Below are 22,874 nucleotides of genomic sequence, written 5' to 3'. Positions count from 1 at the left end.
CTTCCCTTCCCCCCCCGGCGTGTGGAGTGGCACCGCCCGAGCCAGGGGATTGTGCGTGCGCGGCGCTCCCCCGCCACTGATTGGGTGGGGGGGCGGGGCGGTGGCGCCCGGAAGTGACGTTGCCGCTGCCGGGCGCTGCCGTACGAGCGGAGGTTAGCGAGGCGCCTACCGCGGGCCGGGCCTCGCCGCGGCCTGCGCCACCCCCGCCCTCAGGTGAGCCCGGCCGGCGCGGGTCCCCGCGGCCGAGAGGTTCGGTCTGTCCGCCCGGGGCTGCCTCGGTGTCGGCAGCGCCTCCGTGCCCGTTTGCAGCGTGGCGGCGAGCGCTGTTAGACCAGCGGCTCCGCGGAGTGCGGGCGGAATGGAGCGGCACCGTGCTGCGGGGCAGGGGCGGCCTCAAGTACTCGGTGGGTGGGGGGCGGCCACCCACCCCGGGAAGACACTGGTACAAGTGGAGCGGTGGCGGAAGGGTGTCAGTCCCGTCCCGGCAGTGCCGGAGCTGGCGGCGGGGTGGCTGGTGCAAGATCCCGGTCCCACGAGCTCCCCGCAGTCTGCCCGGGAGAGGCGGGGGGGTCCGCACTGCTGTTATTTCCGCCGGGAGCCCCTCGGCAGGGCGGCCCGGCTCTGCCCCGCGCCCCTCCGCCCCCCGGGCAGCCTGCGGGCACGGGGCTGAGGGCAACGGCTCCCAGATCCTAAGATTTCGTAAGCCAGAGAGCTTACGCTTGTAACTTATTTCTTGCAGTTGGCATACGGATTTCTGGTTTTGGCATGCAGAAGATGGTTTTTGTGATGTGTCGGGTGTTTAGAACCAAAGTTAGCTCGGTGCTTGGGGTGGGTGCTTTTGTGGTTTTATGCTGTGTAGTGAGTAACAAAACTAGACGAGTTGCTGACTGCCTCCAACCATTTTGTACCCTAAATAAGGAACTAGCGAGCACTTAAATTCTACCGTGGAACAGAAAAGCGCCTGGAGCTCTTCCTGCTGCTCACATAAAGAAAATGCTGTGCTCTGCATCGCTTACTGGGCATTGTTGCATACCGTGGTTTCAAGAAAAGTAAAAGCCTTCATTAAGTGAGCTTAGGTATTTACACTTCTAGTTAACCTTTTTATTTCCAGCAACTCTTTCCCTGCTCTTCAAGGTAAGTTTTACCTACAGACTGTGAAAAGAATCTGATAGTCCAGAGCCTAGGGGCAACTATTTGATTTTTTTTTGTGAGTGCAGATTGTTGGGCTAGCGTACCTTCTTCAGGGCTGGTTAACATTCCAGCCTCTGTCTTCTTGCTCAACAAAAAAATAAATACATGCAATTGTGTGGTGTGGGCGAGCATTGCCCTGCAGGAAGGATGCAAGATACACCAGTAGGCATCTTTACCAAGTTGGTACAAAAAGTTTTATTTCTGCAGAATAGCTTAAGTGTAGCTATTTATAACTGTTCTTACAGGTTTTGTGTCTCAACTGTAGTTATTCCTTTTGCCTTCTGTGTAGTATTACCTTGTGTTTTATGATTTCTACATATTTGTAGAATCAAGTTAAGAACTGATTGCAAACATTAAAGGAAAATAAAGTTTTAGCTGCTGAACAGCTTCCCTCCCAAAAAAAAATTTGTGCTGCTTAAAATACTTTCTTTTAGATAGGTGTTTTTTTTCCCCAGTATAGAGTTGTGAACTTGTCTTTTAATGGGTGAGAGGTTTTCTATTCCTAGCTGTAAGCCTTCACTTCTCTGTCGATGCTATTATGTTCTGTATTTAAATGTTGGCAACTAATTTTATTCTTTCAGATTGAGCACTTCTTAGGTAGGCTCACTGCAAATTAGATGTCAGTTAAAGAGCTATAAAAATGAACTGCTTAAGATAAAAGTAGTGAGTCCTTGAAGTTTGTGTAGTCATTTAGTAAATCAAAATTAAATCAGCTTTTCAGTTCAGAAATTGGATGGTTGCAGTGTTCTCTGTAGAACTATTGTTCTGTTTCCTCGTGGTCCAGGATCCTGACACATTCATACTCTCCACCCTCTCACTGGTATAATGATTCAGTCTGAATAAAGAACTGAAGAACTGCTTCTCCAACAGGTAGTGGTGGGCAGCACCATTTGAATTGTAACGATACTGAAATTAGAGCAAGTATCATAATGCCTTCAAGTGTCATGACACAAACTAAAATTTTGTGGAAGAAGTGTTTGGAGGTTTTGTGGAGCTGTAAGTAGGAATGAGCATCCTTCTCTCTGCCCTTGCTAGTGGTGTGGGGAAGTGTGGGTAGCTGCCGGTGCTGTGAGGGTGTGGAAAAGGTGGTAGATACTAGGATGCTTGACCTGCCCACCTGGGACCACGCCTTGCTCACCCTGGGAAGCACCAGCTCCCACCTCTTGCATCTTGATGGTGGTGGCAAGGCCCAGCTCCCGGTCTTCCCTGGGTCTGATCTCTCCAGAGGGTGAGGGCATGTCCGCTGGGGGGTTTTCTGTCACAGTGGAAGACACTCTGTAAGGTGAGGCGAGGATCTTCCCCTTCTCCTGTGTTCCTCTGCCTGTGCGGAGTATAGTAACCTCTGCTCCTGCACATACGGCCCAGCCTGCTCTGTGAGTCTTCCCTCTGTGTGCGGAGGGAGGGCCTTTTCTGTTCTGGGCAAGGAGGTGGGAATGGAGAGCTGGTCCCTGCCTGCCTGGTGGGGCCCTGCCCACAGCACTGCTTGGAGGGGAAGCACAGCAGGGCTTGACTGCACCACAGTAGTCCTACATAGTCCACCAGGCAAGTAGCACAAAGTAGTTTAAAAACTTTTAAAACTTTCTTGCAAATGAGCTGGTTCTATTCTTTATTTCAGTTGCTGTTCGGTTCTCTGAAATACCTGATATAGAATCCTATTGTTTATTAGGTGTTTCAGATAATATGCTTTTTACTCCAGAACAACAAGAAAAAAGGTGGCAGTTGTTTTATTTTTGTTGTTTTAAGTCAAAGATTAATATAGTATATGCTGTTAGTAAACATTTGATTGTCCTGGATTTAACTTGCCTGAAAAAACATAGTGCACAGGGATTGAAAAAGTAAATTGGGAAATAATAAACCTAATTAAGATAAAAGCAAAAATGGAAAAATATTTTTTTTAAATGTTATGTGTGGCATATCTAAGTAACATGACTAATGAAGCTGTTGAAGTGAAGCCCTGAGTAATGCGTTAAAATTCTTGTTTGTCACAGATGGACCAGTCGTCTCCAACCTACATGCTTGCCAACTTAACCCACTTGCATTCTGAACAGCTTCTGCAAGGCTTGAACCTCCTTCGCCAACATCACGAGCTCTGTGACATTATCCTTAGAGTTGGTGATGTCAAGATCCATGCCCACAAAGTGGTGCTTGCCAGCATCAGTCCGTACTTCAAAGCCATGTTCACTGGGAATCTTTCTGAGAAGGAAAACTCGGAGGTGGAGTTCCAGTGCATTGATGAGACGGCCCTGCAGGCCATCGTGGAGTATGCCTACACGGGAACTGTGTTTATCTCACAAGACACTGTGGAGTCGCTTCTTCCAGCTGCAAATCTTCTTCAGATCAAACTGGTAGTGAAGGAGTGCTGTGCGTTTCTTGAAAGCCAGCTTGATCCTGGAAATTGCATCGGGATTTCCCGTTTTGCAGAGACCTATGGCTGCCACGACCTCTACTTGGCTGCTAACAAGTACATTTGTCAAAACTTTGAAGATGTTTGTCAGACGGAAGAATTTTTTGAGCTTACACATTCTGAATTGGATGAAATTGTTTCCAATGACTGCTTGAATGTTGTGACAGAAGAAACAGTTTTTTATGCACTAGAGTCATGGATCAAATGTGATGTGCAGGAGCGACAGAAGTACTTAGCACAGCTGCTACATTGCGTTCGGTTGCCGCTGCTGAGTGTTAAGTTTCTTACGAGGTTATATGAAGCAAACCATCTCATTCGTGATGACCATACTTGTAAACATCTGCTAAATGAGGCCCTAAAATACCACTTTATGCCTGAACACAGACTTTCCCACCAGACCATGCTGATGACACGACCTCGCTGTGCCCCGAAAGTTCTTTGTGCTGTAGGAGGAAAAGCTGGACTGTTTGCGTGTTTGGAAAGGTAAGTAATAGTGAAGTTGTAGCAGCGCTTGAGTGTGTGATGTTCCCGCATGTTTGTTATCACCTTGGGTCAGGATTAAGACAGTCATTGAAGAGCTGTGGTCTGCAGGATTGTAGTTACTGCTTTCCTTCATAAGATCTCTTTAAGTAGATTAAAAAAAAAAAAAAAAAGACAAGCTCTGAATTCAGAATGCTCTTTGGTTTCACCAGTAATCTGTCACAGGGTTTTGTTTGTGCCAACACAAATAGCTATAAAATGGGATTTTAATACTGTTGATTAAGAATTTGGTTAGTAATAGTTTGTACATTACTTCTTTATCCTTTCAGGTCTTTTCACTTTACGTAATTTTTTCCCTGATCTATTATTATTGCAGACAATCAGATCATAAAATTTAACCTAATATATGACAAATATGCTTTCTGATAACTCAAAAGTTACTGGAATTAAAATAGACTTAATCAGGAAAGAGTGAAGAGGTAGTTCTTAGCCATGTCACATTCTTGGTCAAAATATAATCATGACTTTATTCTCTGCTGGCAGGAACAGGTACGTACCCATCTTTCTTCACTCTGTTTACAAAATGATTTTATTTTTTTAATTCATATATAGATATATTTATAAATAAATAAAAACAATAATTCTCCAATTACTGGAGTACATCGCTGACACTAGTGATGTGAGCAAAAGGAAATAATAGGGAGAAAAATAAATTTCTTCCCTGTACTAATATGGTTGGGTTTACTGAAAACATTGTACTAACATTACCAGAAATGGTAGATAAACTATATGTGGGTCTGCGTATATCATGTACTTACAATTACACGTATAGTGCTTTGATGTCGAATGTACCATTATCAGCTCGGTAAACGTTTTCTGTGTTATAGCAGATTACCCAGACTGGTTCCATAGCTGAATTCTGGGATAATAGTTTACTCTGAGATACTCTCTTCTGTGACAGTTCCGTGCTTCTGTATATATAAATATACTTAAAAGCCTGGGAAGATCTGTATGTTCTTTTTTGCTGTGCTTAGAGATGTTAAAGTTATTTAAAATTAACCGTCCTGATAATAGGGATCAATAGTAAACTAGATGTTGGGACTGGGAATTGTTGGTTTTATAAATTAAAAAAATAAAGGGAGTTTTGTGCTTAATAAAAAAATCTGTGTGAGTGAATAAACTCCATCCTCTGATATTCCTCAGCTCTGTTTCTTTCACAGCTTCTTCAGTGATTGTAATGATACTACATAACAATGTAGTTTGGATTATTTTAATATTTAAAAAAAAAATGCTCTTCACTACTATTAACCATGTTGTAATGTGTACAAAAACTTACTCTTCCTTAATTTATTATCCATTTTAGTCTTTCCTAAATTGTTGTTTCAGTTAAGAATTAAGGTTAAACAATTGCTCTCGACATACAAAAAAAGAAGTCTCGGATGGATTAAACAAACGAGTCCTAATACAATTAAAATTGTGAAGCAGGAAACCTTAATTTCACTATTCTTGTTCTACTTTTCCTCTTGACTTGCAGGAAGGCTGGTTTTTCATTTACAGTTAGCTGCTGCTGCTTCATAATAACAAAATTACTTAGAATACACTGAGTACTGCTCTTTTCTAACCCGGCTGTTGATATCAAGAGCCGGCGTGCTGTTTCGGCAGTCTCTGCTTTTGGGTTCTTGGTGACTATCAATGGCTCTCCAGTGGCTTCATTTTCTTGTACGTTTTTTGAAGGGATCATTGTAGAAGAATGGCTGCAGAAGCGTGGCCTTAGAGTCTCTGAAGATCTGCACAATCCAGGCCTGGTATTAGAATAGGCCTGTAATCAGAATTGTACTGAAGTTGCTGTGCTGGAGTTAACAAGAAAGGTGGCCTTGAGCTATTCTTGAATCCTGAGACCAAGTAATTATGTTGTGCCAACAGGCCGTGGCTGTAACAAGCTACAGCTGCTGGGAAAGCAGGTGCAGGGCCAAGGAAGATAGGGACCGGTATGGGAAAATAGGGAGTAACAAACTAACAAACTACAAGGCTGAAGCACAGCAACACAATTAGCTACATGGATAGAATGCTTATTTTAGTCATGATAATTAGGGGTGTGAGAACCGCGCGCATTTAGAGACTACTAACCAGTTATATTTCTGCTTTACAAATGTGCATGTGTATCGGTTCTATATAAGTAGCGTTAGAAACTAATAAAGTTGAGCAAGATGCATAACTCATATTGAGTGTCTTCTTGACTCTGGCGAACCCTTCTTCCAACAGATCATATTCCCTGTGAACTAGATATTCTTTTAAGTCATTTAAGTAATTTATTAACTACTTAGGTAGATTGACCTGACTTCATAAGTGATAGGCTAAACTCACCGTATTTTAGCACTGAGTATAATTGAAAGAAAATGCAAATAAGCAGTGTTTTGAAAAGTCTTTTCAAAATTAGTTTGTTCTAATTTGGTATTTTATTTAAACTATACAGTACATGTAAAATAGGTATTTACAAAACTACAAATGGTACTTTCTAAATGTGTGTTTGTACACATGTGTAGGCATGCGCTTCCCCCTCTTAATTCTCCTTTCTCTCCCATCTCTGTGGCTGTTCTGACTTCCACCACCCCCAGTTTACTCTCTGGTTTATATTTTTTGCTTACCTCAGTCACAGCCTATCTGCAAAAGCTGCTGTGGCATCAGCACCATATTGTCTTCCCTTGCGTTATCCATGATGCTGTCCTGCCTTCTCTGTGAGTCTGTCTGGTTTGTACTTCCAAAATTCCATCATCTTAGGTCTCAGACTTAGTGCTGTGGCTTCTTGCTGCGTTGCTGCATCGCACTGGATGGTGAGGCCCTGGGGTTTTAACTCATCAGAACAGTAAACAGCATTTGATTTTAGCTTACATTTGGGCTATTGGAAGCAACAGCAAACATCAGATGGGACATAGGAAATAATCTTAAGGCTATGTTCCTTGATGCTCATTTGCACTTCACAGAGCTTTAGCAAGTTAGGTTTGCTCACATAATCTTTGTCTTTCTGTTTCAGTGTTGAAATGTATTTTCCCCAGAATGACTCCTGGATAGGCCTGGCACCTCTTAGCATTCCCCGCTATGAATTTGGAATATGTGTCCTAGACCAGAAAATATATGTGGTAGGAGGGATTGCAACCCACGTGTGTCAAGGCATCAGTTACCGAAAGCATGAGAATTCAGTGGAGTGCTGGGACCCTGATACAAACACTTGGACATCTCTTGAAAGGATGTTTGAGAGCCGGAGTACTCTGGGAGTGGTGGTTCTGGCGGGAGAACTCTACGCCTTAGGTGGCTACGATGGGCAATCTTATTTACGAACTGTAGAGAAATACATTCCTAAAGTGAAGGAGTGGCAGCTAGTGGCCCCGATGAACAAAACAAGAAGTTGTTTTGCTGCAGCTGTCTTGGATGGAATGATATATGCCATTGGTGGTTATGGTCCTGCCCATATGAACAGGTATGTGCTTTTGATGTGTCTAGCTCAATATCATCGGCTGGAAATCAGCAAAACTCACTGCTAAGCTTACGTTCAGCAACTATTTAAAAATATTCTAAGATAGATTGGAAATCCACGGTGTAGCTCATTAATCCTTGTTGGGCCGTATCAGGTTAATAACTCAACTGGGAAATCTTTATTTTAATTTACCTTTACTTGTTCCAGCTCGGAGCTGGTTTGTCTGTGGTTTTTGTGTGGTGTTTTGTTTTTAAATCCTCAAGAAGGAAAAATAGTAAAGACAAAGACACATACACATATTACTAAGCAAGGTGGTGCAAGACACCTGACCTTGCACACACCCAAGCTGGTTAACTCAGCAGAATAATGTTGTGTGGGCTCATGTGCTCAGGCCCCAAGGTAGTGTCTTTGTGTCTGTCATGCTGTTGCATCTCATTTACTGAGGTCTGTGGAGAGGCTTGCTTAGCACCTTGCCAGTGCTCTGTAAATCCTTGTACCTCAAGCCTGGAAAACACTAGGATGTGTGGCTAGCTTTAACATTGAAAGCACTTGTTGAAATGAGTATCATTTTTCACGTGCTTAATATACACAAAATAAGTGTTTATCTCAGCTGGAATCTTAAAGTAGTCTCAATGATAATAGTAAAGTTCAGGATGATGTTACTGGTCTGGCCCCTGGGTAGAACTAGGATTCCTTCAGGCCTTATACCCACGAGAATGTTTTCTGGTACCAGCACGGCTCTTTCAATTGTTCTGTTCCACATCGCTGTCTACAGATGGACAGGAGCATTTAGTTAGACCAAAAAGTCATTTGTACTCCCTTTTCTTTATTAAAATGGGAACAAATCAGCCATATGGACCTCCAGGAAGCAAATTAATAAAATACAAATCTAAATAGCTGAAGCAAGATTTTTATTATTTATTATAGGAAGGGATACATGGATTGTTTAACAGTGTAGTGTAATGACATTACACTATTCATTAATGGTACTTACTTTTTATACTTGATATGTTTCTATATAAAACAGTTTATGAAGCAAAGGATTGGTTTCCAAATAGGAAAGTATAACTAAGTAGTTTTCATTCCGTTACTGAAATACAAACCAGCAATAAGTTAAACTGTTTGGTATGGTTGTGACAGGATTTTATGAAATGTAACGTGATATCATTCTGATGTTCTATATTTTAAATTGAGCTGTGTGAACAGTTGAAATACTTAATAGACCTGGAAACCATCTCCAAAAGTTTTCTGTTGACTGTAGGATTTCCTTACGTGAGAACTTGACCAGCAGTAATTCAGCTGTGCTGATGCCTCTTGTGGTCGCTCAGCTCTGTACCACCTTTGTACCATACAGAGCTATTAGCTTGAGTAGGAGCTTAAAGCAGAGTCAGAAGCAGAGTAGAGCAGGTGTATGGGGAGTTACTGGGGGGTGCTCACTCCACTGCAGCCTTGTTGCCCAGACTGTAACACAGGGAAGATGATCGAGCTCTCGATCTTGCCAGAATTGGTTCCCAAAAGTTGAACACTCAGTGTACACAAGGCTTTTGGAAGGGAAACTTGGTAACATCCTTCCAGGAAGCGTGAGACTTACCACTGCAGCAAGAGGAAATGTCTTTATCAAGCTGGTACCTTTAAAGGGAAAGCTCTTAACAGCGTTAGAATTCTGCAGTAGCCTTACTCCTTCACTCTTTTTCGGTCAGAAAAGAATTGCTAGCAGTTCCTGTAGAGTTAATGGAATCTGTTATTTAATTGTTTGCCTTTTTAAAAGTAATTTACTTTATTGAATAATTTGGGGTTTATTAATTATTCAAGGATGTGAGTAATATGCTATACCATACAGTCACTAGATTCATACAAGCACTACGGTGTAATTAAGCACCTTTTTTCCAGTGCTGTAGTGCTTCTGATTTTCTCCTCCCCTTTTTTCTGCCCCTTCATGCCGCGCTTCGGACAGGGAATGGCTGTGTGTCATGAGTGTCTTAATGGCTGTGACCATCTGTACAGCTCCAGTGGTGAAAATTAATAATAATAATTCATTTCCATTTTATCCTGAAGGCCTCTTCTGTCCTTAGTCTTTTCATCAGCAACCTCTTTACTACTTTTCTTGAGGAATATGCTCTCCACATTGGGTTATTTTTTGCCTGTTATTTTCAGGCAAGCCTCAATTAAGTTTTTGATTTGATGTGTTACCCAAATAGATATACTTCAGGTCTGCATTGTGTCCATTTTTTCATGGGTTGCTTTTTTTATAAATAGCAGCAATCATCCTTGGAAGACCTTTCAGTTCTGAGGCCAGCTTTGAAAAATCTTGCTTTGTTTCACTATGTAACCTGAAGATCCAGGGTAGCGGCATGAAGACATCAGAGAAGCAGCTGAACTGCAGTTGCTGTGTTGGGATGAAATATGTTAAAACTGCTTTTTGGCAATGCTCTGCTGAGAACCTCCAGCTGCTTTTTGTTGTCAAAGGACCCTAGGATGTGATTGATTGCTTCTGAAGTGATAACACTGGCGTTAGCTTCTTGTGTGCTACCATTGGGTAGGACAAAGCAACTACATTGCAGAATTTTCCATCAGCTCAAGCCCTTTCTCTTTATGTTGCATTATTGCTGTGTGTGGTAACGCTGGTTGACAGAACTAGATGTACCTCTGACAAATGCAGATTGCTTGTGGAGCGAAATTCAAATGTCACTAAAATCCAAGCCTCACAAGTTATTTGTTTGTGTTTGCAGCATGGAGCGTTATGATCCAAGTAAAAACTCGTGGGAGACAGTAGCTTCGATGGCTGATAAACGAATAAACTTTGGCGTCGGTGTCATGCTGGGCTTCATTTTTGTAGTAGGTGGACACAATGGTGTGTCTCACCTATCAAGCATTGAGAGGTATGATCCTCATCAAAATCAGTGGACTGTGTGTCGACCCATGAAGGAACCCAGAACAGGTAGGGGCATACGAAACTCAGCAGTTAACTGTGATATCCATTCAGAAATAAACTGTTTGACCTCAGAGAAGCCGCAATAAAGTTGCGGTGACTTGTCTACAGAGTGTTGCATTTCATCTGTAAATATATATCACTTAATGAGCTGTGTGAAAGAATAAGTATTTATTCGTTTTTAATTACTCCAGTGTATTAATACAGACCTGTAACAAAAATAATACGTAGTAATATTTCTACTCTACCTTCCATTTCTTCATTGATTTTGAGTGCATTTCAGCAATGCTGTGATTACTGTTCTGCTGTATTTTACTTTACGCTGAGACTCAGTAGTGCATCCCCTCTTCTGTCTCCCTAACAAGGAGCACTGGGACAGAAGATCATTGCTTTTTTTATAGGAAAGGATGCGAGAACAGTAAAAAAGGAGTGTAAGACCAGAACAGAGAGGGACTCTTAATTTACACCTGTTTTCTTTAAAAACAGCCCAAAATAGAGGCTGTGAGAATTTGTCTGTTCAGCCTTGAGCTGGTGTGAGGCGAGGGAGAGTGTTCAATTAGGAACAGAAGTACTACTTATTTCCATGTTTGGTGATCATGCAATCTATTTGAGATTTATTGGGTTTTTTTCCCCCCATAGGAGTTGGTGCAGCTGTAATTGATAACTACCTTTATGTAGTTGGAGGTCATTCAGGGTCATCCTATCTGAACACTGTACAGAAATACGATCCCATCTCGGATACCTGGCTGGACTCTGCTGGGATGATGTACTGTCGATGCAATTTTGGTTTGACTGCACTTTGATGAAAATCAGAACTTTATGGACCTGACGCAAAGGTGGAGCTTAATCTGCTTGAAAACAAACCCTGGTGGCGGAGACCATAAGCTGCATTTTCTGAAGTTGGAAGGTTGGAGGAATGTGGTGAAGAAATGAGGAAGGATTTGTTTTCTTCTGGTATTTGGCCTTTGTTAGCGTAGTGACATGGGCAGAAGGAACGGAAAGCTTATTTACCGGCTGGGTTTAGATAGCGTCCTGTTAATGGCAGTGAATTTTAGAGAGTACTGTACATGCCTGGGATATGGTTAGAAAACTTACTGTGTATCTAACCCTTTCACTTTCTACAGCTTTCTCTCTTCCTCCTGCCTACTATAAAACATGAAGTTTACTGTGCTTGGGTGGGAGATGTGTGAATGTGTTGTATGACTGGACAGTTTGCTGATTGTTGTCTGGTTGTGTCTTCATATTAAGAAATTGCCAGTGCTTCATAATTTTTTTTATGAACAGTAACTAAAGGGCTGCCTTGTTTCTGTATCTCAAGGTTTGTAAATAATAAATGCCATAGTATGTTGCCTGTACACTCCCCTTTGTTACCTGCTTACTGATAGGAGGGCTGGGATGATACTACTCAAAAAAATGAAGAGGCAAATTTATTGCTTCTTAATGAAATACTTGGATCTGGTGAAGAGAGATCACGTTTTTATCTTTCCCTTATTTTTGTGGATAAATGAGTACTAGATTAAATGACTTGGTCTTGCTAGTCTGCTGTGTCTTTTCAATGGTAATGCACGGAAAAATTACAACAGTAATGCATCGGAAGACGCCACAGCAGCATTCATAGCATGAAATAAAATAAATACTCAAAACTGAATCCATCCCATCCTTCTCCCAAGCGCACTTGTGTCCAGATTCCGTATAACTTCCTTTTTTAAAAGAATGTATGACTGCTTTCTCAGAGTGTTCAGATATAAAAATGGTGCTAAATGTAGGACTTAACAATAAGGCTGTTACTGATTTTAGTGCAGTATGCATAAAGCATGATTGTTTTGATTGTTCTAGTGTTTTTATTTGCTTGATACATTTGTGCCTATGAAAACTGTCAAGAATTACAGTGTGCTGAACGAGCTCTGTTTGTTACATTATTTTTTTTTTCAGATCTGTTTATTGTTCTCACAAATACATACATAGGGAGTGAATAGTGAGATCCCATCTTGGGTTCTTCAGTCTTGCCTTTGACACAAGTCGCAATGAATGAAAAGCACAGGGCATAGTTCATCATCCCTGGTGTGTCCTATGCCATGGAATACTGAAGGTCAGTTCCCGTGATTAACCAGAATCTCAAGAGATAAAACTTTGTGATAGCCCTAAACTTAATGAAAGTTTGGGCAGAGAAATAGAAAGCCATGCTGTGCGTTACAACCATTATTTAAAATAGATGACTGAATAAATATGAATTTTAGCTAATTTAGAATGTTTCAGTTTGTCTTCTGCTTTTTAACTAGGAATCATGGTTATCTTGAATTTCTGTTTTATGTTTGTATGTGTATTGCCAGGCTTAGTACTGAAGAATTCTTCCTCCAGAGTTATTTTCCCCTTGTTTAACGTTAATTTAATGTTTCCCCCTTTTTTTTCCAAGCCCATATAGTATTATTTTTGAAGGTGCAATAATATTTGAAATAGTTGCTTTAAAAGCCATTTTGTTAAAAGTATGCTAAGTGGAAGGGTTTTGAGTGTACTTGATTTATTCTAAGCTCCTGCAAAGCTAATTGCAGCCAGGCAAACAGTGGTGTTCCTTGTTCTTCCATATGCTAATGTTCAGATTTTAAACAGTCAAGGAGACAAGGGTGTTTTCACCATAAAACATTATTTATTCGTAGGTAACAGGTGTTTGCACAGATTTTACAATCCTGCACGTATTCTTCAGATCTGGTAGAATTAAGCAGGACTTTAAAAGCAAATAAAATAAAAAATTTCAGAGTTTTCCATGCAGTTTGACCCACTAAGGATTCTAGTTATATAGCAATAATAGCATAATTTAATTATTCCAGTGAATCTGTTGATAGGACACAAGTAGGTACCTGGTTGTATGTTGTGTGTTTGTGCATGTGGAGGAGAAGGAAGGGGAATAGGTTTGGGGCTAGGGGTTAACAGAGATTTTTCAGCCTGTTGTGTAGATTGCCTTCTCGTTCTGTTCAGGTAAATGCACAAGCGGAATGGTTACCTGTGCTGTTTTACTTTTCAGTCTGTTTCACAGAGATGCCATTGATTATCAGATTTTCCAATATACACTGGAGATAAAGATGCTTAACAAACTAATATTGAAATAATAAAAATTCCTTGCCTAAAAGAGAAGTTTATGCCTTTTACTTATTGGAGGCTTTCCGTGCAGTTCATTATATGCCATACCTTTTAGAGTTTAACTCCAATAGGAATTTGTGAATGAAGATGCTCATATACATGTTCTGATTGGAAGTATTAGTAAACACTGTTTTCAGTTAGTAGACAGTGATATAGCAAGGTATAAAAGGTGTTTTGGCTTCATCAGAACAAAAAAATACATAGGTCAGGGCGGTGTTGATGGTTATTTAATATGTATATAAACACCTTTGATTTATGGAAGTCAAAGCACTTAAAATGGCAAAATGCTTTATTCTCTTTACCTAGGCAGCAGTAATGTTAAATTAGGTTGTAGAGACTGGACCTTTATTGTGTCACATGGTATTGCTAAATTTAAGATAGCAGCATAAACAATTTTTTAGAATGCTGGCTTGGTATGAAAAATGGGGAAAAAACATGTAATGAACTATACTGCTGTTCTTGAATAAACTGTTTAGCTAGACATGGATTGAACATGGTATCAGCTTAGGGATTGTGTCACTTAAAATCATGCCATCTTCACTTTCTGTTCTGGGTGCTTGTCCTGTTCACTGAAGTGCTTGGTTATAGGAAGAGCAGACACAACAATCAGTTTAAATCTGCATTTAAAGAAGAATACTCTCATTGTAATGTCTGTCTTGCAGTTTAAAAATTAGGGACCTTCAAATAAGATGTCATACAACTATAAATTATCATCCAGTTCTATTTCTTAATCACTCAAAATTATCTGTAAAGCACTTTAAAATGGGTATGAGTTTATATGTGTACATACAGTTCCTGAACTTTTGCTTTTTTTTTTTTTTTTTCCTTCTCCAGTTACTCATCTGTAAGCTTCTTGACAGTCTCTCTTACTAGGAATATGCTTTTCTTTCAGAAAGTCTTGTTGAAATTCCTAGAGGGGAAAATGTGTCCAGTACGCATTACAACTAGTTAACTTGTTCTGGAAGATAGCGTGTTACTTTTGTGAATTTGCCATCTGTAAGTCCCCATTCACTATATGAAACAATGCAAAATGTCCAAACTTGCCTTAAATTCTTGATATTTTAACTGAAACACAAAGAACTGGATGATAATTCCTATTTTTTTGCCTTATGCGCTGTGCTGTATTTTAAACCCAATGATAAGTATAATTTTTAGCAGGATTTAATAATTGTACAGAGATTACCAAATTGTACTCGGAGTTGACCAGAGTGCTTTGGTTGAGAGTATAAAATGATATATGTAGTTTTGTGTACGTAGAGTGTTTTTATGTGTACATCTTTTGTAGCAGCAACGTTCTGGTTTTGTTATTGTTTACAAAAGTGGCATTTGAGTTCAACAGGAAAATAACTGTAACCTGCATTCTCGGTCTTTACTAGTGTTCTCAATGTGTTTGCTCTTGTGATAATGCTCTTGTAAGTATTGTTGTAACTGTTTCATTGAATGTGAAACGATTTAGTAAATAAACATGGGGAAAAAAACCCCTCACTGTTACACTTCTATTGGATGGTGCATATAAATAATGCTTTAGCTTTCTCTTCTAAGCCAGTAACATCTCTGTGAGTTGTTGATCAAAAATGGTGATGCCTCAGTGCTGCAAGGTAACAGCAGACCCAAGGGCAGGTGGGACAGAAGGACAATTGCCCTTTTGGGGGAGGGTTGAGCTGCCTGGAAGACCCTGACCTCAATAACAGTGTTACTGGGTCTTTACCCCCATTGGTATTAAAAGCTCTGGAAGAGGATTTTAGTATGTGGCTTGCTATTTTCCATCTGCCCCTGTAGCTGTAACTATCACCTCCCTGAGGAACCAGTAACCCTCAAAGGAACAGAAACCCACTTGTTCCCGCTTTCATTGGCGGAAGAGCATGCTCTGGAAAGCTCTCATGCAGACTATTCTCTTCTGGTAAAGACCCAGCAGTCACTGAGTGAGTGCAGAAACATGATCTGTTCAGGGCCTAAGGGGGTTTGCAGCTAAATAATTGTAGTTTGCTGTTAGACAGCTCTGCACCTGTCTGTTAGGTGGTGGTTTCACTCTGGGAGATGGTTTACATGAAGTAACACCAGGCACCCCTCTGTCCATTAGTGAAATGGAAGTTTATGGTTTGGCAGTTGTGCGCTGAAACAATTTTTGTACTGTCTTAACCTAAATACAGGCAGAAACAGCTAATATTTTACATAACCGAGAGCAGGAATTAGTGTGTTCAACTCTCTTTCTTGCCCAAGGCCTGAATTCAGCTTCTGGTTGCTGCTGTAGGAGATGCCATTTACCACTGGTACTCAGAGGTACTCAACAACACTGTTCGTAAACCAGACAATATCACGTCATCTATGAACTCCAGCTAGAAAACACTGCCTTTTATAGGCTTAGTCATGCTGAAGCTGGCACAAAAGGAAAATACGCAAAGGAGTTCCTTGGGGTGTAAAAAGAAAAAAAAAAAATACTGCATTAATAAAAGACTTTCAGGTAATACCCATCAAGGACTTAGTTTTAGCTTTCTGTAGGTTTAAGGGTTGCTATTACACATTGATGTAGCAGGTACTTCAAAACACCTTTGGTGGATAGACACAGCAGGTGAGGATTTTTTTTCCCAGTTAAATAAAAGTTACCTATATTTAAAAAAAATAAGATTGTGTCAGAAAAATACAAACACCTTGAATAGTATTTGGCTTCAAACAGCACTAGGCAGTGTAATCCACAGCTAGTGCAGTCCTACTCGTTCTCCGGGTCCCAAGTGTACTTAGTACACAGACTTTAATTTTAGGAATCCCCAGGAACATAATGGTAAAAGGCGTGCAGCTTAGAGGGGTTTAGCTGTCTAGTATTAACCAGAGATGGGAGAAAATATAAAAGTATTTATAAAAAAAATATTTCTAAGCCCACCGTAGGTGCATCCAGTAAATATTGATTTGGAAAGCTGCAGTATAGTGCCTTTCTTTATGGAAGAAGTATGGCACCTTCCCATAAATATCTGAAAATAAAGGCTCACAGGGATAGCACAAACATCTGCTGATGGAAAAAGGTGGCTGGCAGGCACCTGCCCCTGCAGATGGGTCATCCCTGAACCCAGCTCTCAGAAACCTGTCTTTTTCCCTGAGGTGGTCAACATGCAAGGCCAGAAGATCCCTTGCCAGCCAAAGGATGGCTTTGGGCTCCCCCAGGCAGCCCAGCGCTGGTCCGAGACTGCTCTGCCCCAGGGAAAAGGCAGGTGCCTGGCACTCAGGTCTAACAGACCTAGCTGCCTATAAAGTTCATAAAGGTTTCATAGGACTGGTACGTTCCTTGGAAAACACCGCTTTGGCCATCTGGGCTCCCCTCTGGCCATCGATCCCCGGTGCGGTGAGTCAGGCCGCCTGTGCTTCCCTGCTCCTTGGCATCCGGTACCCAGGCAGGACCGCGCCGCCAGCGTTATCGGATGGGAAGTGGTATCTGGGAGATACGGCAAAGTAAACTGGTTTAGTGTTATCTGAAGCTTCTCAAGTGGTGACTCTCTTTGCCACTAAAGCTCTGGTGTAGAAAAACCCCAGAACTGTTTATTACCAGCTGCAGCGTGCTCACGCTTCTACTCAGTTATTTAAAAGTTTTGGATTAAATGAGAGTCCAAGTGATTAATCATCTGCCACTTTGCATTAGTATGTGGTCTCCTTCTTGGGTAGGGTCATTCCCATCATTACAGACCAAGAGAAACCAAACAAAAAATCGTCATGTCTCCATGCTCCCGTCCCACCCCATGTTCACTTCCCTCCCGCCACAGGGGCGGCTGGGGGTGCCGGCACCCACCCGCGTGCTCGGGTCTCCTGGCAGAGCTGCTGTGGGCAGGTGGGTGCACACCTCATCTGGCACGGGCATGGTGGAGGTCAGATGTGGGCACAGAAAATTTCAGCTGTTGTGATCTTCCCAAGCCAGAATAAGGACTACTAGATAAAAGAAAAAGAACCAGCACGTTTCCATGCTGACCTGGGGATGTCCAGCAGCTGAGTATGGGCTCCATGAGGAATTTCTTGTGAAAGATGGAAATAATCACAATCACATGACCTGGTTATTAAACTGCCATAATCTGCTAGTGCAGAACAATAATGACAATTGTTTCTAAAAGTCATACACATAAAAAAAGACCCATTTTGTGAAAGTTAGATTTTTTTACAGTAGATTAAAGAAGATGTATTTTAAAAGTATTGCTTGCCTGTATCCTACCCACTTTGAAATGGAAGGCAAAAGTGCTAACCTTGTAAGTGACAAGACAAATTTTCTTGACTGATTAATATTTTCATGCATTATTCAAATAACAAGAACGTACATCTCAAAATACACAAAATATTGCTGTAAATTGAAAATGTAGGAGTTTGGTTCTACTTGTACGTAAGGTAAATCAAAACAAAATCCAAGAGCTTCAGCACAGACTGAAACTCTTTACATAGAAAGAATAGGGGAGGACAGGAACAAATTATTTGAAGATCACGTAGGTCAGAGAGGACCTGCGAGGGTCAGCAGGGCCAGCCCCGCCACCGCCCACGTTAGCAGGAGGAGCAGGCTGAGGTGGTACTGGGTTGCTCAGGTCCGTACCAGGCCTGGCGATGGGCCTCCAGGGAAAGTACAAGCCCAAGAACAATTGGACTTGATGATCTCAATGGTCTTTTCCAACCTGAGTGATTCCAAGAAGAGGCTGGGTCAGCACACCGCTTGTGCCAGCGGATCTGGCCGAGGGAACAGGCATGGCTGGGGTGTGCACCCAGCTCCTCTCACACCCCTTTCTTGCCGTTTGGATGATTTCCTGAGCGCAGCCACCCCACTGAGCCCTTTCTTGGGCAAACCTCCATCACACAGACATGACCTACAATTGCCTCCTGCCCCCTTTTAAAGCCTGAGCCTTCCTGCACCAAGGTGTGAAAGGCTTTTCTCAAGGCAGTGCCACCCCCTGTACACCCTCGCCTTTTTCCCCTGCAGAGCAGCCAGCTCGTGAGTCAGAGCCGTGGAGCCCCATGTGCTGCAGGGGCTGCTCCCACCTCCGCCCCAACACGCTGCAGTGGCCACTGGCCCCTTCTCCCCCAGTCTGTGAAACCAGTTTATGATCAAATCACTTTTTACCCAGATATTGCTTTAATTTACTATTAATGCAGTTTCACAATCTCCAGCACATACAGGATCAGAGTACTCCAATTTTAAGACTTGACATAAAAACAATTATTGCACTGTAAAATGAGATGTATCCAGCCATTTAAAGTGTCTTCCCATTGCCTTGAACTTTGTCAGAATTGAAAATTGCAATGATGAAGTCTTAATGACTCTGCAAAGTAATTTTTAATAGCTAGAGAACTTACTAGCTGCCCAAACTGCAGACCCCATGCCTGAATATTTCCCAGCATTTCTGTAATTTTGAAACGCCTTTGGCAAGTGAGAAAAAGATTTGGAAACTGTATTATACAGTCCTCAGACCGTGTGTGAGCTGGAAGCACACATTCATCTTCCACAGACAGATTAAAGTCTTTCCAGACATTAACGTATCAGCTGCAAAAAGTCAGGACATTGGCAAAACTGAAATAATTTCATTACATGATACACTCGAGAATATAAATATTCCCCCGGCAATTTAATTGTCATCTTAGAAATAAGCAACACAGCAATGAGTTACTCTCCTTGTAACTGTGCTGTGATGACCGTCTGTCCAAATAATGTTGGTGTTTCCATCACACAGTCATGAGAGAAATGCATCCCTTTGGCAAACGACAAATGGCAAACGGCCCAGGTTTGCCCCCGAGAGCCATGCCTGAGCTACGCGGGAGTCAGGGAAGGGGCAGCACCGAGAGGTTTGCCATGGCACGGCCAAGGCGAGGAGGAGGGATGCTCACCATAGCCCATGGGCTGCCGAAAGGAGCTCGGGGCCCCTGAAGCCAGCTGTGGTCAGAAGAGCCAAGTCACCCCTTGTGCTGTAACTGCCCCGAGCCGGCCCCCAGCCAGCCCGTGCTGTCCCGCCGGCCCTGCAGCCCTTGCTCCTCACGCTTCACCTCACCGTGCGCTGCCTGAGCGAGGAGGCATTTCGGGGAAACAAGGTGCCCACCCTGCGCGCCCTCCGCCACCGCACTCACAGCATGCCTTTGGCGGGCACCCAAGCTCCATCAGCCCCCTGCCTGAGGGGAAGCAGCTCCCGCCTGCCCAGACCCTCAGATTCGGGCCCTTTTTGGCCGCAGCATTTTGCCAGGTCTGTCCCCTCGGCCACCCTGGGCAGCTCCACAGTGACGCTGCTGCAGCGGGGAGCTGGAGGGAGGTGGTGGCAGGAGCAGCCCAATAGATGGATTATGCCAGAGCAAGGTAACTGTGTAATGTGACTTCTGTTATTCATCATTCCAGAGAAAAACACTTTTTCTTAGCTGGAGGAGTCACGTAAATACCTGTTCTGACGGGGGTGTCCTTGGGAAGGCTAGATGGCCGGGCAGGAGCCCGGTGGGGTCCCTGCTCCCCCGCCTCTCTGCCTGGCAGGCGTGGGGCACCGCATCCTTGCACAGACCCATCCTTCACCCGGGCTGGTCCAGCACCTGTGCGCAAAGTACCGAGATGCTGTTCCTCTGTGCATGGCTTGTGCTACGAAGGTGCTCTCACACCATAGTGCTCTCGGTATTATTTTATTGTAAATGAATGCTTCGACTAACTGGCCGTGCTCGCACTGTAATTCCCTAGCTCATGCTGCTGACCCACACAAATGCAGGTAACGAGGTGCACTGTGCTGGCTGGTGGTGACACCCGGCCGGGGGGCTCCTGGGTGGGGTGTGACACGGTGTGACCCTGCCGGTGCTCTCGGGGTGGGTGGGAAGGGGCAGGCTCTCTCACTGCCTCCGCTCCAAAGCTGATACACCCTGGGGCAAAGATGTGCCACAGCTAGGGACCGAAGGGACAGCAGGGCCTGGGGCAGCTGGAGGGGAAAAGGAAAGCGCTTCAGTTTCAAAACTTAGTTTTTCAGAATAGGTAGAACAGTGTTTAGCTAGAAGGGAAATAGCCATTGAAACAGCCATGGCCCTTCTCTTCTCTAGAGGAGAGAAAAAGCACCTCTCTCCCTGCCCCCCACCCCACCCCCCAACGCAGCAGGTTGTGTTCTTAGGTGGTGCTATTAGAAATTCAAGTCCTATGAATTCTGAAGTAGAAAAATGATATTGCTTTTGGTGATGTTACTTGAATTAGAGCTGAGTGCATGCTTGAGTGCTTTATTTAATTGGAGATGAAATTCAAATACTAATAGCTTTGAGCTGCACATTTTGGTAGATATTTTAGTCCTAAACCCTCCAGGCTGCAGAACAGTTGTTTGGCCCATTATAGATGTTAGGATGCAGCAGGTATTTCATTCTGTTGTAGATCTGAATGTGCCTTGCAGAATCCCTCCGTGCTTGTTGAACAGTGCTGAGCGAAGAGATCACCTTCTGCACTATTAATAGGTACATTTTAAGGTTCCTGTGTACGCTAAACTTAAATGCTGTACCTATCAACTACACTACAACTGCAGGCAGCAAAGGGGGTGTGATGAAGGAATCGGAAGTCCTATAAACCCCCTCTGCCACCCCCAAAGGGCTGAACTGCACTCTCCTTGCCATCAGCAGAAGTTTGCCAAGGGACATGCCAGCGGTGGGGAAGAAGCTGCCTGGGAGCAGGTATCCCAGTGGGACTCCATGGAACAGGCTGGTTCCCCAGGGCTATCAAGGGTGTGAGGAGAGCAGGGATGAGCAGAAACATCTGATCTAAGGCTGAGGGAGTTGGGGCTGTTCAGCATGGAGAGGAGAAGGCTCTAGGGGGTACCTTATAGCAGCCTTCCAGTACCTAAAGGGGTCTTGTAAGGAACATGAGGAGGGACATTTTAGCAGGGATTGTAGCAATAGGGCGAGGGGTAATGGTGTTAAACTAAAAGAGGGTAGGTATAGACTAGATATAAGGAAGAAATGTTTTGCAGTGAGGGTGGTGGAGACACTGACACAGATTACCCGGAGAGGTGGTGGATGCTCCATCCCCGGAAACATTCAGGGCCAGGTTGGTCAGGGCTCTGAGCAACCTCATCTAGTTGAAGATGTCCCTGCTCATTGCAGGGGGGTTGGACTAGATGGCCTTGAAAGGTCATCCTTTACCCACCCGAACCAATCTATAATACTATGATCCTACAACTGCTACCAATGCATGAGCCCATGGAAGAGACTTCCATAAGCCAGGGAGAAGAAAACGCAGCCTTACAGCCTGGAAAGAGAGGGGCTGCTGTCTGCGGGAAAGTGGAACAATCAAACACAGAAGAAAAGCCCTGCTGAAGCCAAAACCAATTTACAGTTCAGGGAAGTGCCTGGGTAACAGCCTGATTTGCTCCCCTGCCCACGGGAGCAATCGTAGCTCTTTAGTGTGGGTGAGCAGAGCATGCGGGGGGCACGCGTGTCACTGGGCAGCTCCCTCCAGTAGTGCCTAGGGCAAGGGAAAAAAGGGGAAAAAAAGGAAAAGAAAACTCTTCGGCCAAGTTGCTGCTGTTGGACCGAATAAACCCACTGGTGCCAAGAGCATCCCCAGGGAGGTGGATAAGGGGTTGTGGGACCCCTCCTGCCTAACCTGGGAGAGCACCGGCACAGCACCGGGGGCTGGCCTCAAACAAAACACAACCGGGTCACTGAGCTTCCTGCAGAGGGGAAACCAGCTTGGCTGCCCTTCGGAAAATGCTGTGTGTTTCTGACCTTGTCTGTGAGAGCCCCAGTCCATCCCAGCTACAGAACACTGGAGTCAGGAGGGAGGGGGGACCTGCAGGGTGCTGCTCCCAGCTGCTGGGATCGCCAGCAGGGTGGGCTGGGCAGGATGGAGAGGGGTGAAGGGTCAGGGAAGAGCTCCACAGCTCTGATGGGAAACCCAGCCCGGTCTATGTCCCTTGTATGGACATGATAAACTACATGTTTCCAGCTTCCAATAAAAAAATCTTCCAGTAACATGGAGTTAACGTTCAGATCCACTGTTTGTTCTGGATGTGCCCATGGGGCTTTATTGTAGAAAAGGGAATGGGAACCCATAGCTCAGCCCCCCAGTCTCCCCGTGCCTGGGCTGCATGGGGAAACGTGGTCTCCCTGCATGAACTTCCAAGAGCAAGGACCTTGGCTGTGCCTGCTCCCCTCATGGTGCTGGCACCCCAAATCACAGCCAACATTGTGGAAGGTGCTCAGGACCTCGAGGGTCCAACCTTTGGGGGTGCTTGTGGGCCCCCCGGACCCATCCTGTCCCCCTCTGCCAGCACCAGTCCCTAAAGGCACAACATGTTTTGTCTCTT

The 22,874-nt window shown here is 43.7% G+C and overlaps 1 protein-coding gene across 3 annotated transcripts; it reads left to right on the top strand.

The window, feature by feature from the left end:
• The first annotated feature begins 80 nt into the window (after window positions 1-80).
• KLHL28 (kelch like family member 28) lies at window positions 81-15,102 on the top strand. 3 transcript variants are annotated; one of them, XM_055715166.1, is made up of 6 exons: window positions 115-213; window positions 919-1,076; window positions 3,180-4,078; window positions 7,107-7,550; window positions 10,277-10,485; window positions 11,116-15,102. In XM_055715166.1, exons 3-6 carry the CDS (start codon window positions 3,180-3,182, stop codon window positions 11,277-11,279), a joined length of 1,716 nt encoding a protein of 571 aa, XP_055571141.1. In that variant the 5' UTR covers window positions 115-213; window positions 919-1,076; the 3' UTR covers window positions 11,280-15,102. The 3 variants fall into 3 exon arrangements, with proteins under 3 accessions (XP_055571139.1, XP_055571141.1, XP_055571140.1); XM_055715165.1 differs by having other exon boundaries at window positions 919-1,134; XM_055715164.1 differs by lacking the exon at window positions 919-1,076 and having other exon boundaries at window positions 81-213.
• The last annotated feature ends 7,772 nt before the right edge of the window (window positions 15,103-22,874 follow it).

Source organism: Falco cherrug, chromosome 7 (assembly GCF_023634085.1).
Source record: "Falco cherrug isolate bFalChe1 chromosome 7, bFalChe1.pri, whole genome shotgun sequence".
Classification (NCBI taxonomy): domain Eukaryota; kingdom Metazoa; phylum Chordata; class Aves; order Falconiformes; family Falconidae; genus Falco; species Falco cherrug.
The sequence above is the reverse complement of the archived record's forward strand: the minus strand, read 5'-3'. Positions and strand labels throughout refer to the sequence as shown.